Genomic DNA, 16,675 nt, shown 5'->3' on the forward strand with positions numbered 1-16,675 from the left:
TAAATGATAAACTTGTATACATACACAACATATATATATGTGTACATAGAGTAAGAAAGGGAACAAGCCAATCTATCAACGACTGTTAATTTTAACACTCTGTCTCCTTTTCTGTCTGTAAGAGTGGATAAAATGTAAATATCAGCATTTTTATATACTTAATATTAGATGTGGAATCACCAAGCACCAAATTGTAGTGCATTGTAAAATGAATTTAAAAAAAAATTATGTAAAATAGTTATAGTCTCCATAGCAACTCTGTAGCTGTAGTCGCTGCTTAGCCATTTTGCCATTCACCAATTAGTGTTTATTGTGACTAAACCCCAGATTTTGGTTAACATTTTGCTCTTTCAAAACGGAGATTCTTAGTATTTTTAAAGTTTCCATAGACGATTTAGTTGTATACCATACAATACATCCAAATATTTTTATACAAAGTATTGAAGGGAATACTACTTAACTCAAAAATGTAAATTTACATGAATAGTGTAGGTGCCCAAAGCAGGGCTAGGTTGTATAAATATTAAAAAGGAACCGTCCTTTCTCTGGAATTTACACCATTGAATAACATATTGAAAATCACCTATAACTTGTGTTAACCTTTATTTGAAGATGTGCTTCATTTTAACTTAAATTTGTAATACATGTTTAGCAAATGACACCTTAACACAGTTCAGACTAATCAAATCCAGGGCAGAGATTGCATGTGAAGAGGAGCAGTATGAACCCAAAATTATTTCTCTTTTTCTTTATAAGCTTTCCCTATGCTTACTACCACGTACAAAAAACAGATCTTAAAACAATGACTGACAGGGAGGTAAGATGGAGACGCCCAGTTGCAGATAAAGAGATGTGGACTTTTTCACAAATCAGAAGTAAACATTTGTTAAAAATGGGAAAAATGTAAACATGGTGTAAAAAAAATCCTAGAAAGGGCAGACTCTTTTTAACCCCATAAGGACACATGACATGTGTGACATGTCATGATTCCCTTTTATTTCAGAAGTTTGGTCCTTACAGGGTTAAAGAGCTAGTGACTGTTTGTGTCAACAACTAATCCTAAAGAGCCCACTTTTACATCAGGCCTATGTAGAGAGGACATTTCAAATTGTCTGGAGTTCTGCTTGCACCACAAGGGTTAAACAATGGTGGACTAACCAATGTCTATGTATGACCCTCCAGGCTTGGAGCCGAAAAGCACTACTATATTGTTACTGCATTGAGTTAAATGGCTTTTTGTTAAAAATCCCATTTATTATTACTTACATGTTTGCAGACACATACAAAACTGTGTGTGTTGTATAATATACCAGCAAATATGCTTGCAATTCTGTGTGTTGATAGTATAATTGTGCAAAACGTTGGCAATTTTATTGACATTTAAGAACAGAGCAAGCTTCCAAATACTGTAAAAGAGGGAACAGCTCAACATCTATAAATATCTATATTGAATAGCCATTCACAGCTACAATTTAAATTTATAAAACATTAATATCAAATATTTTAAAATGTACACACTTATCAGAATGTTGCATTAATTCTCTCATTAAATGTCATACCCATGTTGTAAGTAACATAGTGGAATTGGGTAATGGGACACAAAAGTGCCTTCCCTCTCTACAGAATTAAATTTTATTTTTTGAAGACAGATACATTTATTTTATTTAATTTTAAGAATGTTTTTAATGTCACTTAAAACATCCCTAATTGTTCCTAAATTTACAGTTCCCTGACAGACTGGAGAAGGGGAAGGCACTATGAAGTAAGTGGAGTTTTAAGGCACATACAGTTTGTTCATATGCACAAAAGCAAGTAAAAAACATAAGTGGAGATGCTGAACCTCTGTGTACTTTTGGGTGTCCCTTTTCAGGAATACAGAGATCTGTGAAAAAGATTATTAAATGAATCACTTGTCACTTAAGTCACAAAAACACAAACAGACACCTTCAAAAAGGTGGACATTTTAAAATGCTTCTAATAAAAGTAATCTATAGAGGGAAATAAACTAATTGTGTATTTCTTTAATTTATCAGATTGAGATTTACACTGCAACAAAGGTGATGCTTGTTTAGCAAGTGGAAATGTGTTTCTCTTGTTTTAATGTAATGTATATTTTGTATGCACTCCTGTAGCTTTGTATCATTTTATTTCAATTAATTTTTAGAAATGTAAATTCATAAAAAAATAATTGCTGGTTACGATACCAATGGATAAGAAAATAAAGATTTATGAGAAATTCTTAAAATGGATTGAAATTCTGGAAGATGATCACAAGTATGTATGAATGTCTTTCCAAAGGAAAAAATATCAAATAAATTTTAATAGAAGCAATTAGAATAACTGCATCACAAAAAGATGGAAACATAGCATATATGCCATTTGATGATACTAGCACCCTCAGGTGCTCCTTTTCTTACTAATGTGTTATTAAAATCGTATCCTATAGAAAGCCCGCCTTGGCTGATAAAAATTAAATAACATTATAAAAGCTTAACATTGCACATACATTTATGTAATGGGTGCTTGTGAGATTGTTGTCTAGGAATGTTCTCCTGAAGCCAATGCAAGACCAATATTCCATAATGTCTGTGAGGGAATAATTCAGTTTCAATGTCCAGATAGGTCTTTAATTAACCCTAGTTTCCGAAGAGCATCTTTTCTTGATTCCTCAGAGGCATCACGCCCTGAGAACTGTACTGTAATCCCCTGTGGCCGAAATCCAGTAGGTCTTGGAGTAGAATGAGTCCTTCTCACTTCCTGATGAGGAACTGGAGGTTTCTGCTCTGGAAGGCACTGTGGGGTGCTGTGTCGTTTGTTCATTGCATCACCTTTGATAATTATGGATTTCCCCAAAGGAACAAATGGACTTGTGTCACTCATTAAAACACTTCTTATACTTTCCTGGTCACCAGAATGTTTCCGTGGTAATTCTGGCAGAAATAACTTTGGAGAGTGGTGACCATTTGAAATGGGAGATTTTGGACTTATTGGAATTTCTGCTTGAACTGGAATCTCTTTGACTAAACCAAGTTTGGTCAAGGCTTCATACCTGGTTTGCTCATTGGCTGCGTCCCGAAAGGATGAACCCCGAGAGCGAGACAGCTGTTCACGATGACCTTTACCATCTATTTCATCAGCAAACAAAGCAGGTCCATTTAAGTTTGCCAGTACTTGGGCTTTACGTTCTTGCACATTAACTGCTGCTTTGGCAATGGTTTTGTTATATTGTTTTCCAACTGGTTTAATGTGAATATTAGTTGGAAAACGACCATTTTTGGGGCTCGCTGATGAAGGGAATACGAAGTGTTCTTCACTGATTGGTGATGTTCCAACATTTTTTAACTCAACTGGTTTTGACACCCTCGGTGATAAGGGAGAAAGATTTCCTCCATCTGCATTTTTCTCTGAAATCTTTTGAGCAATTACTACAGGTGTTGGGACAGCACCAAGAAATTTGCGTTGCTCTCCAGGCAGATCAGGAGAGTATCCGTCAGTGCCAGTTTGTACAGTTACTGCTGTGACTGTCATGGGTGAGTTCACAGGCATTACAGACTGAGACATCTGTGTGACCTTGTAAATGTGTTTTCGATCAGCCATGTTTAATCCAATGCCTGAATCTATGTATAAAAAAAAGGACATTTCCATAAGTTTAACATCAATGACCACTTAATTATTATATGATATAAACACTTACCTAACAGGAATTGATAGAAATCATAAATAAAGCAGAGGCAGACAAAAAATAAAATTAATTCACTACTAAAATCATTATACCAGTTTAATAATACACAGTGCTGGAATTGCATATTCATTAGTTTACCAGTAAGGATACATTTGTAAAGTTTCTCAATTCCAAGTATGTCCTGATATAACAGTTAAGCTTGCTAATTTACATTTTACTAATGTGCTAAATTTCTTGGCACTAAAAATATGACATACCAAAGAGCATGTTTGCAAACACGGAATACCGTATTGGTCAGTCATGTACAGTTAGATCATTCAGTCTCTCCATTTCCTGTCTAGTGAACCTTGCCACGTGGTTTTAATTACAGCACAGAGCTACCCTACACCTGTCCCAGGAATTAAAAAAATGACGAGCAATAAAAAAATAAAATGCATTGCATGAGTTTGTTCGTTAAACAGTTAATTCATTGACTGTTTTTACAACTCTACCACTCTAGCCTAAATTTCAGAATTTGGTTATCAATTCATTGCAGTGTGCTCTATGTTACTAGCTATTTAGATCAAAAGAACTGCCTTATCCCTTATTTTGTAAGTTGGTACATTTTGTAAGTTGGTAACAACTGTATTCTCTCCCACAAAACAATTTCAGTATACTTTTATACTTTTAAATGTGTGTTGCTTTTTTGTAGAGGGTTAAATATTAAAAATAGAGCTGCCTTGTTACATGTAAAGTTATGTTATAGTTATATAGATAAATATTGAGTGAAAGAAATGTAATACAGAATTATTACAAACATAAATCGGAAGACAAATGTAACACAGCTAAGCCAACATAAAGCAAAACCACGTCAGCATATCATATGTATACAATGTATATAGAAGATATTATTGTATGTTAGAAATTTCAATCTAAATACATACCATGCAATATGTCTTTTTCTACGTGGCTGTGGTCAAGCTGTACTAGGTCAATTATGTCCTCACTCTCAGAATGGCTATCATCTGTTAATCGTGGAGAGTAACCAAAACTCGTATTTTCGGAAAATGGTGTCTCGTCTATATCATCTTCAAAAGCATCAATTGTTTCCTCAAAGAACAAGAGAGCATTCTTTTCTTCATTGGTCAGATATTTGAGGTTCTCATCGTCCTAAAATAAATACATCAAAAATTAGAAAGACAAAACATAATAGTATAAACACAGCACACTGAGATAAACTACGTAGTAATAATACAAGCAAAGTAAAATACACCAATAGATTAGAATATGAATAAATATTATAAACACCGGTAATCTAATAAAAGCACCGTTCGTATAAACTTGTTATAGTACGTTATTATTAGTTGTACAGCATCTAAAATTCATTATAAATGTACTAATAAGAAATCACACTAACAATCCATCCACAGTACCTGAATCAGATACTGCCTATAAATCTAATATACCTGAAATAATACCTAATATAAAACTGATATTTAAATGTAACACACAGGTTGACTCCCCTATATATACATCAATACATGTACCTTTCTGAGCCGTTCCAACATATTTGAAGCTGGTTACTGTCAGCGTCTGGAGAAAGGCTGTTCATGTGTCTTCAAATAAAATTTTACAATCTGTCTATATATATAAAGGTGTGGTTTATTTTATAATAGAATCATGGGTGTGGAATGTTGTAGGCAGAGCCGATTAGTTATAAAGAACAATTATTTAATGTATGCAGCTTCCAAGATAATTAACTCTAATACGTAAGCTTTATTACATAACACACTATTCACAGAAACGTGTAATCCTGCCAGGGTGTTCAGGCACACACACAACTTCAGTCATTAAACAAGATTGCAATTCCATTAATCATGCTTTCCTCTTTATGACCTTCAACCTTAAAACTTTGTATATGTGATAAAACAGGGTCAGGGGAGGAGCCAAGTTCTACATAGGTAATATTGGAATGTTAGAACAGAACATTCTGTGTCTCCTGGCAAGTGTGCGCAGACAAGTATGACGACAAGTTCCCTGTATGTATGTATGTATGTATGTATGTATATATATATATCTATATATATATATATATATATATATATATATATATATATATATATATATATATATATATATATACACACATACACACGTTAACAAATGTAAATCTCTTCAGTTTGGAAAAACAGCACCTCAGAGGGGATGTGAAAACATTATACAAATATATTCGGGGTCAGTACAAACCATTATCTGGAAATAGATTCATAAACAGGGCTATACATAGGACACAAGGTCACACATTTAGGCTGGAAGAAAGGAGATGTAATCTAAGGCAAAGAAAAGGTTTTTTTTACAGTAAGAGCAATAAGTATATGGAATTCTCTGTCTGAAGCGGTGGTTATATCAGAGTCCATACAGATGTTTAAACAGCAACTGGAAAAATACTTGCAAAAACATAACATACAGGGATATCAGTTCTAATTAGTGGGGTAATAGCTGCTTGATCCAAGGAGACATCTGGCTGCTATTTTGGGGTCAAGAAGGAATTTTTTCCTTGTTTGTTGCAAAATTGGAAGCGCTTCAGACTAGTTTTTTTGCCTTCTTTTGGATCGGCAAAAAACATACGTGAGGAAGGCTGAACTTGATGGACGCAAGTCTCTTTTCAGCTATGTAACTATGTAACATTTATGTGTATACACACACACAATTATTTGTAGGAGTTATGGTTCTGAGCAGCAGCTGCTTTGTGCAAATTCTAAATTCTAATCTTAGTGTTTATATTTTCTGGGTGTTATTTAAATTCTGTGGACTGCTGCTCTTCACTCCTTTCCCTCTAACTGAATGAACAGAAAGCCAAGCAACAGTTCAACTAACACATGGCTGGTGTTTTTATTTTCTTTTTTTCATTGTATGTTCTAGGCAAATACTTGGTTTACAGTTCAAGGATGCCAACCATCAATGACTGACAGCTGGCCTAGTGGGAGGGTGTTCAAGCCAGAAAGGTTTACGGAGCCTTCCAGCACTTTCTAAAGGTTATACTTAAAGAAAAAATTAGGTTTAAATAAATGTGCATTCTTTACTAAAAGCTGTCTATATGTTAGGTTGGGATTTTGTTTCTATTCCATTTTCCATTGATATACAATAAATAGGGATTGCATTGTGCACCACTGAGAAAAAAAACAATTACTGGCAAGCCAGTCATTTAGAATGGACTGCTGGAGTGATATACATCTTCTGGGGAAATGTGCAATACAGATTTATGGCATCTCTATGTATATGAACAAGACTATTTGTCCAATATCCCACTGATATCACTGCCTTTAACATTTTTTTCAAGGTCCTTATCATATACTGCCACTCATGGAGTCACAGAGAAGGGATGGCAAACCAGTGTACTTCTCATATAGAGGTCTGCTTAGTAAATGTTATCCTTCATTTTATCATACAGATTCCAGGGTTTAGCAGAAACAGTATTTATTTTCACACCTGCTGGATATTTTGTTAGGGTTCTTACCATGTCTACGGGGCCAGTCAGGGATAGGGTAGGGCACCAGGCTGACCTAACAGACTGAGTTCAGAGAGCACGGGATTGGGAATGGGTCGTGCTATACCAAACTTTGACCAGGAGTAAAAAAAAAAAAAAACATTTTTAAATCTATAGACTGTAATACATACACATCTATAACACCATTTAAAGAGAGTCTATAAATCAAACCCAGTTGATGACAACATAGTGGCTATGGTACCCTTAGACATAGGGTATCTAGATATCAATATCATTTTGATTTTAAAACTCACAGGTCGGCCACAGTTTATCTTCCTGAGAGTTACATAGGGAGCTGGTTTCTTTATAGCTACAAAGGCATATGTGCCATTTACAGCCAAAACAAAGATAAAGGGCATCTTAAAAGGGGAACACCCTTTTATGAAAACATTGTTTTGCACTCCTTATGAGATCACAGTCATTCTTAATATTCCTTGTAACTCAATGTTGTGTTTTTTTCTTAGACACTTCCTCCAAGTGATCTGCCTTTACCTTTTTACTTTAAAGTTAACAATCTTAACTAGGTTTCCTCCTCTGCTAGTGGTTTAATCCTTATTGCTCTGACTGGGGCAAAGCAACTAAAACCATTGGCAGTTAAAGGATTAAGGTGATTAACCATTGTCTCTTAGTTTAACTTACATGCTATGGAAGGGAAGCCTTGCAAATATATAACTTTTTTGCTACAGAAATTTGTCAATTGAAGTTTAGTCAAGCATGGCAAAAGCAGTTCTAACAAGAAAATGTAACCAGCAAGTTATATTAAAGGGACGCACCAAAACAACTTCAGCTTAATTACGCAATCTGGGTGTATAGATAATGCTTCTGAAGTTTCACAGTTCAGTTCACTGCCATTTAGGAGTTAAATCACTTTTGTTTCTGTATATGCAGTCCTAGCTACACCTCCCTTGGCTGTGACTGACACAGCCTGCCTGAAAACAAAATGGTTTCATTTTCAATCAGATATAACTTACTTTAAAAGTTTTTATCTCCTGACTTGTAAATCGAACTTTAATTAAAAGGAGGCTCCTGCATGGTCTAGCAAGCTATTAACATAATTCTAATTAGAAAGGCTGTAGTAAGTCATAAGCAGGGAGGTTTGACCAGGGCTGCATAAATAAAGTGATATAACTCCTAAATGCCAGAGAATTGAGCAGAGAGACTGCATGGGCATGATCTATAAACCAAAAATGGTTAATTAAGCTAAAGTTGTTGGGATTATTTTAGTGTCCCTTTACCCCCTTTATTCCAGAAGTTTGGTCCAAAGGGGTTAATGTGTACAATGTTCCTCTTACTATTAAAAAAAAAAATTTAAAAAAAATATGAGAACAAGGAAGTCACAAGGTTATGTTATTTAACAAAGTGTATTTTGAATAAATGAAACAGAAAAATCTCTAATTCAGCTAGGCTTCCTGTTCGGCTACTTTGACCTTAAATGTGAATGTCACTTTTAATTCTTACGTAAGTGAAAAACCCTGTGTGGACACATTAACCCCTTAACGCCGTTACGGCGTTCTATGCCGTCGCGGCTTTAAAGGGCTTTAAAGCCGTTGCGGCGGCATAGAACGCCGTAACGGCTTGCAGCCCCAGGAGCTAGGAGGTACTCACCTCCGCCGCGATCCTCTTCTGGGGGGCTGTCTGAGAGCCCAGGCAGCCCCCCTCCGGCAAATGAGGCCCCCGGGGGCCATGTGATCGCTCTCAAAGAGCGATCACATGGCCCCCTATAGCTGGCTATGGATCTGCCAGCAGGGGGACTGTCTAAAATATTAGACAGTCCCCCTGCTGGTAGGTAGTGTAAAAAAAAAATATTAAACATATTATAAAATAAATTAAATGCATTTTTATATATATATAATATGTATATATATTATATTTATAATATATATACATATTATATATATGTAACGTCATACGTAATGTATTTTAATATTAATATAAGTATATATATTAGTATTAAAATACACTTAGAATGACGTTACATATATATAATATGTATATATATTATATATATAATAGATCTACATATATATATTATATATATATACGTATAATTACAATAATAAATAAATAAAATAATTAAATAAATAAATAAAATATTGAAACAAAATATAAAATAAATTATATATTCATATGTAATTTCATTCTAACTGTATTTTGTTATTAATATATATATATTGGAAACAGAATACACTTAGAATGACATTCTATATATATATCTATCTATATATAAAATACAAATAACCGCAAATATATATATAGAGATAAATACATATAATTACATAAAAGATTACATTAGTATACACGTAGAATTTATATACCTATAAATGCATATATATTAAAATTCTACGTGTATATTTAAGTAATTTTTTAACATAATTATGTCATTTGATTAATTAAAATTTGATTGACATGCCTGACAACACAGGGAGAAAGTGCAGAGAATTTAATTTGCAAGCACTATATTTGACCCTGTAACTCTCCAAGACACCATAAAACTTGTATATAGGGGGTACTGTTTTACTCGGGAGACTTCGCTGAACTCAAATATTAGTGTTTAAAACTGGTAAATTGTATTACAACGATGATATTTTAAGTAAAAGTGACGTTTTTTGCATTTTTTACAAACAAACGGCACTTTTATGGACTATATTATTGTTGTAATATGTTTTACTGTTTTAAAACACTAATATTTGTGTTTAGTGAAATCTCCCGAGAATAACAGTACACCCCATGTACAGGTTTTATGGTGTTTTGGAAAGTTAGAGAGTCACATATAAGGCTTGCATTTCATTTTTTTGACATTGAAATTTGCCAGATTAGTTATGTTGCCTTTGAGACCGTATGGTAGCCCAGGAATAAGAATTACCCCCATGATGGCATACCATTTGCAAAAGTAGACAACCCAAGGTATTGCAAATGGGGTATGTCCAGTCATTTTTAGTAGCCACTTAGTCACAAACACTGGCCAAATATTAGTTTTTTGCCTTTTTCACACAAAAACAAATATGAACGCTAACTTTGGCCAGTGTTTGTGACTAAGTGGCTACTAAAAAAAACTAAACATACCCCACGTTCAATACCTTGGGTTGTCTACTTTTTCAAATGGTATGCCATTATGGGGGTAATTCTCATTCCTGGGCTACCACACCGTCTCAAAGGTAACATTACTAATCTGGCAAATTTCAATTTGAAAATGGAACGTTCTATATTTGACCCTGTAACTTTCCAAAACACCATAAAACCTGTTGATGGGGGGTACTGTTGTACTCGTGAGACATCGCTGATTACAAATATGTGCATTTTGTTGCAGTAAAACCTAACAGTATTATGACATTTACAGCTAAAATGTGAGGCGGAACTACAAATTAAAAAAAAAAATTTTAATTTCTCAGTTTTTTTAAATTTTATTCATAATAAATTGTTTCATATACAAATATTTTATATGAAATGAAAGCCCTGTTTCTCCTGAACAAAATGATATATAATAAGTGTGGGTGCATTTAATATGAAAGAGGGGAACTACGGGTGAACAGACATATAGCGCAAATTCCAGTTTTTGTTTACGTTTTGTTTTGATCAGAACGTGTACTATTGACTCCATCCTGAAGGGGTTAACTTGAACTGACACCTTTCTACTCCACACCTACCAAGTGTTCTGGATCCAGCAGGATAAACACAGTTTGAGACCAGTGTTCTGGTCCACACATTTTTAGTGTACGTAGAAAAGTGCATAAAATACACAGACTTGACCCTATCTGGAGCACATTTATATGCAGGACAAAACACACTAACAGAGGTGCAGATCTGAAGGGAGATATGTGAAATGTGATGTTTCTGCAAGGTTTCTGATGATACCAACATTTTTCAGAGTGATGTTTCTTATGGATGTTCTGTAGGAAAAGCTTTTTCTAGAATACAGGTGTCTAGAAGCTAGAACCATTTTAGTTAATTACCATAACTGACAAGTTTCTAGGCAGTGTATATAAGCCAACACTGAGATTTCACAGGCAGTTTGCAGGCTTTCCCTGTATGTAGGCAGCACAGAGATCTACAGAGATATTAGTTTTATTTTAATTATGATTATGGATTTTTTGTTATTTAAAAACACCAAACTTGGGCAAAAAATAATGGAGGTTTAGTTACAGCATATGATCATACATTGAATAAGCCAGACATATATATTTTAAGAGGTAGCACTACAAACCTAGCCCATCTGTAAAACTGAAAGAGAAATTAGGAATTTGGCGTTTGTAGATACTTTTTTATATTTATTTTCCACAGTGTGTGTGTGCATGTGTGTAAAGTAGATATCACTTTGTTTCTTAATCATGTTGAGTGATTACAATATGGCTTTTAAAATAGGACTGTGGATGAATGCCTTTTCTCACCTAGAAACCAGCAAGTGACAGTACATAAAACCTGGTGCCAAGCTATTGGGAAACCTGTGACCTTCCATAACCTGCTCCTAATTCAAATAGGTTGCTTCACTTACTATTACAGATGGCAAATATGCTTTGTGCAAGGAGCACAATAGAGTAAGTGTTTCATAGCTCCCTGAGAGGAATATTGGCTCATTGTAGTCTCATTTTAGAATCAGCGTGACTTCGCATGCAATTATTAATATTGTGATAACTTTGTTGTTTCCTGGAATAATACTGTATTTTACACTCTTGGTTTTGATTGAAGTCTACTCCAATGTTTTAAGTTGTAAAATGTTTTTGTAATGATAACAAGGCAATGAACCAAATTACAATGCATGGTGTTATAGGGAGAATGTTTCTAAGCAAATATTACCCCACTGACTGCGCACATCGTGCCTAATAGATCACTCCATACCCATAAAGCACTTCAACTTTAGTATTAACAGAATGTCTATTAACAGTCTTCTGTCTGATGCTATAAAACTGCTGATTACAAGAGCAATAAGCACTTTTATAAATATATAGGGACATAGACAGCTTAGACAGCCAGGAGTAGACACTTCCTTACTCACTTTGCTTCTCATAGTGCAATGCTTCTCATAGTGCTGCCTGGGACAGTTCCCTGGTGTACCCAGATGCGGAACACCAGGGAACTGAAGCAAGATGGCAGGAAAGGACCCCAGAGTGGGACAGCTGGGAGGCTTGTATTGGCCTGGTAGATCCTCACCTTAACCTCCTGGGGCAGACAAAAGCTAAATCGAAGAGATGGTCTTGCTGGTGGATAACAGGTAAGTAAAACATTTTCTTTTTTTACAGGAGCTGGGAAAGGGGGGGATAAATCAAAATGGACAACTGAGCACTCCAGAGTTAGAAGTAAAAGCATTTGTATTAAAATAATGTAAGCACAGTCAGCAGGGCCGGCCTTAGGGGTGTGCGAGCTGTGCGGCCGCACAGGGCGCCATGGTGCAGGGGGCGCCCTGTGGCCGCATAGCTCACACGGCATGTCAGTTAGCCGCAATGCTAACAAGGCATTTGCCTTGGGCGGCATTTTCCAGGGGGCGGCAAAAAAAGCCGCCCCCAAATGCCCAAGGTAAATGTCTTGTTAGCCTTGCGGCTAACTGACATGCCGGTCGGGCGGGTGGCGCTGGCGGGCGGCTGGCGAGGGAGCACTTCCTCTGAGCTGTATGCTCAGCTCCCTCGCGCGCCGCAGAGTGAGGCTGGGAGCCGGAATATGACGTCATATTCCGGCTCCCAGCCTCACTCTGCGGTGCGCGAGGGAGCTGAGCAAACAGCTCAGAGGAAGTGCTCCCTCGCCAGCTGCCCGCCCGCCCAGCCCAGCAGCCACTGGACCACCAGGGAGGAAGAGACCCCCCCCCCAGCATTCCCAAAGGTAAGGAGGCTGGGGGGGGGTGTCTAAATAAATTTAAAAAAAATGTGTTAATGTAGGTGAGTGTCTGTCTGTTAGTGTGTGTGTGTGTGTATGTTAGTGTGTGTCTGTTAGTGTGTGTGTGTGTATGTTAGTGTGTGTCTGTGTCTGTTAGTGTGTGTCTGTCTGTTAGTGTGTGTCTGTAAGTGTGTTTGTCTGTTAGTGATTGTGTGTGTCTGACTGTGTGTGTGTGGCTGTCTGCCTGTGTGTGTGTGACTGTTTGCCTATGTTTGTGTGTGTGTGTGTGTGACTGTCTGCGCGTGTGTGTGTGTGTGTGTGTGTGTGACTGTCTACGCGCGTGTGTGTGTGTGACTGTCTACGCGTGTGTGTGTGTGTGTGTGTGTGTGACTATCTGCGTGTGTGTGTGTGACTGTCTGCCAGTGTGTGTGTGTGTGTCTGTCTGTGTGTGACTGTGTGTGTGTGGCTGTCTGACAGTGTGTGTTTGACTGTTTGTCTGTGTGTGTTTGAGTGTTTGTCTGTGTGTGTGTGTGTGTTTGGCTGTCTGCCTGTGTGTTTGTGTGTGGCTGTGTGTGTGGCTGTCTGCCTGTGTGTGTGTGTGTGTGGCTGTCTGCCTGTGTGTGTGTGTGTGTGACAGGGTGTGCGGGAAGGGGTAAGGAGTGGGGGAGGGGGGAGGGGAGGGCGCTGTGAAGATTTTTTGCACAGGGCGCCCAAATGCCTAAGGCCGGCCCTGACAGTCAGCATTCATCAAGATGTGCTGACATGATATATGCCCAGCACCAGGCCCGGACTGGCCATCGGGCACAACAGGCAAATGCCCAATGGGCCGCGGTGGCCATGGGCCGAGGCTGGCAGGGGAGGTTGCCGGCACCTTTTGTTCCATGACGAGCCGTGGGGAGACCAAAGATCTCCCTCACCGGCCCACAGGCAGTGTATCGCGGCCGCCGGCAGGGGTGGGAGACAGCAGAGGACCCAGAGGAGCTCTATCTTGCAGCTCCGCCAGGTTCCTCTTGCGAGATCCGGGCCTCACGAGAGTGAACTCTAGCCGCACAGTACTCTTTCCTGGCATTTTTTCTCTCCTGGTATCCCAGTTAAGGAGACCGAAAAGAGACAAGTTTCAAGCAAACACAACGCAAGCATGTTATTAAATTTGCTTGCGCTGTGCAGAACAAATACAGGGCCTTTTTCTCATGCTAGAGGTCTTCAGCAGAGCTCTGCTCATGGTCTGCCCTGGAAGAGCATTGAACTAACATGCTCACTTTGAGATGGGGTGTGCTTGTCATTGGGGATACTTTTCAGTAGTTCCTTGGTTCTCTCCTATGGATCCTACTGTACATATAGCAGAAGTGATTAAAAGGTGAGAAATTCCTTTCTGAAGATCTGGAGCTAAACTCCAGAGGCTATAAATTGAAACAAAGGAATACTTTATTTTCTGAATTCTACTAATTTTACTATAAGGTTCTTCAATCTCGTTTTTTTAAATAGTTTTTTGGTGTTTTTTTTCCCATTGCATAATTATGTAGGTCCTAATATGGTTCCAAATAAGGATAAAACACAGGTTACAAACAAAAGTAAGGCAATTTTAATATATTTTGCTCCACTAAAAGTCAAACTACAAATAACAAAGGAAATAGAAGATTATTAAAGTGACCTTAAATCTTCCAACACATTTAGACATTCAGGAGGAAGTGATCAGTCAACACAACACATTATCCACTGCAAACTGTCAGAAATGATAGAAAACATATATTAAGATAAAAAGGGATTTTGAAAAGCACACTTCGGAACTGAGAAATGAGAATCAATGCAATGCAATGCAAATTTCGGAATCAATGCATTCTTAAAGCGTTTTTTTCAATAAAATGCTGGAAGAATATGAACAGATCAAACTAACAAATAATGAGTTACAGAACAGCATCACAAATCTGGAAAGTAAAATGAAAGACCTTTAGGATAGGTTGTGGTGGAAAAACATGTGAGTGCAATTCCAGAGTCCGTAAAAAAAATGAGGATTTGGAACCTTTTCTGAAGGACTAATTTCGTATCATTGTAGATTTACAAGAAATGGGGTTTTGCACCTTTCAATTCATTGATTACATAAGCCAAAAAATCTGGTTAACTCAATTACCAGTAATACATTATAATAAATTGACTTCATTGGAATTGATTCAAATAACAAAATAAAAATCTGAGGGATAACATAGTTTTTATGGTTCAAGGGGTTATTGTGGTGTACTGAAGTGATTTAAGGTATATCTTATGTGCAATAATGATGTCCACATGATCAAGGAGTACTTTAGGTGAAATATTTTAAGTACCTTACAGGTATTTTGATTTTTTTTTGAAGGAAGATTGTTGTGTGATATTGAGGTACACATGATTATGGACCACTCTATGGGACATTTTTAAGGACTTCATAGATATATTTAAAATTTGTGCAATAATGAGGTACACATGATTGACCTTTGCAAGTTATAGGTACCTGAATGTTTTTTTTAGTTATTATTATTCTTTTCTAACAGGTGATAATTATTTGAATGTAGTTTTGCGTGCAATATTATGCTATATCTGATAAGGAGCACTTTATGTGATTTGATGTATGAAAGGTTTCTGAAATATTAAGCAACTTATCTTTGGGTTTTTGTTTTTTGTTTTTCACTGTGAGGTTTGAGGAAGAAGAAGCAAGGGAGAAAGGAAGGGGAAAGAGAAAGGAACGGATAAAAGGCAGAAAGAAAATCATCTGTATAGTTCTTATGAGTCACACTTTCTAACAGCACAGTCTTGTCCTGTGGTTGGAGCAGGATTAGTTGTGCGGGGTTTGTAATATCCGCACAACTTAAGTATAAGAGAGGTTAATAGATGTTATGTGTATTTGTCGTTATGTTGGTACATCAAATGAGTATGTCGATTTATGGAAAGAAGGAGTTGATACAGCTGGGATGGCACTTCATTTTGTATCAATCAACACTCAAAGGCCATACTGTCCCCAGAAAAAAGGTTGTCTTTATAATTTATAATGAATTCAGAGCTGATGTCCGTCGGCTGACATCTGGGACCTAATGCTCATGTGTGGCGAGCGCGACACTTGCTTAAGGACAACCCTATATGTTGAATTGATTTAATGCTTTCTATGGGATTTTAGCAGACGGTCACTAGAGGTGGAGTTAACCCTGCAAGGTAATTATTGCAGTTTCTCCATAACTGCAATAATTCCAATCGCAGGGTGCTTTGGTGCACATTAAAGTGACATATGAGAGGATTATGTATTAAAATAGGAACCACAGCGGGGCCTGACAGCCAAGATGGCTGGTCGCATACTCATGGATCTCCCACAATGATGGCTAAAGGAGAGCTGCTACAGAGAGATCCAAAGCAACCAGCGGCAAACAGAGACCGGGTACGAGCAGAGCACGATAAAAGCAACCGATTGACACCAGCCCGGCACCTGAGCGCTGCAGGAAAACTTACACCGGCCATGCGGCCTACAACAGAGCGAAGCCTGGAAACCGGGGGAGGCGGCCGATCTCCTGACCTGGGCCGAGCTCAGACACGAAAGCACGCTTCAGCCCTGCAACCCCCCCCTCTGGACCGGTGGGGGACATCCCGGTCCTCGCTGGGACCCATCACCCCAGCACTTCTGCCTACCCAAGCGAAGAAGCCCGCAC

At 37.5% G+C, this 16,675-nt stretch overlaps 1 protein-coding gene across 1 annotated transcript in view; it reads right to left on the reverse strand.

The window, feature by feature from the left end:
- Positions 1-2,307: 2,307 nt before the first annotated feature.
- PROSER2 (proline and serine rich 2) overlaps positions 2,308-16,675 on the reverse strand; it is a 62,980-nt gene continuing 48,612 nt past the window's right edge. The window contains exons 3-4 of the mRNA XM_063448228.1: positions 4,606-4,831; positions 2,308-3,617 (exon numbers count right to left, since the gene is read on the reverse strand). Of these exons, the coding sequence (XP_063304298.1) occupies positions 2,608-3,617; positions 4,606-4,831 (1,236 nt within the window). The 3' untranslated portion in view covers positions 2,308-2,607. The remainder of the gene's footprint in view (positions 3,618-4,605; positions 4,832-16,675) is intronic.

Source organism: Pelobates fuscus, chromosome 3 (assembly GCF_036172605.1).
Source record: "Pelobates fuscus isolate aPelFus1 chromosome 3, aPelFus1.pri, whole genome shotgun sequence".
Lineage (NCBI taxonomy): Eukaryota > Metazoa > Chordata > Amphibia > Anura > Pelobatidae > Pelobates > Pelobates fuscus.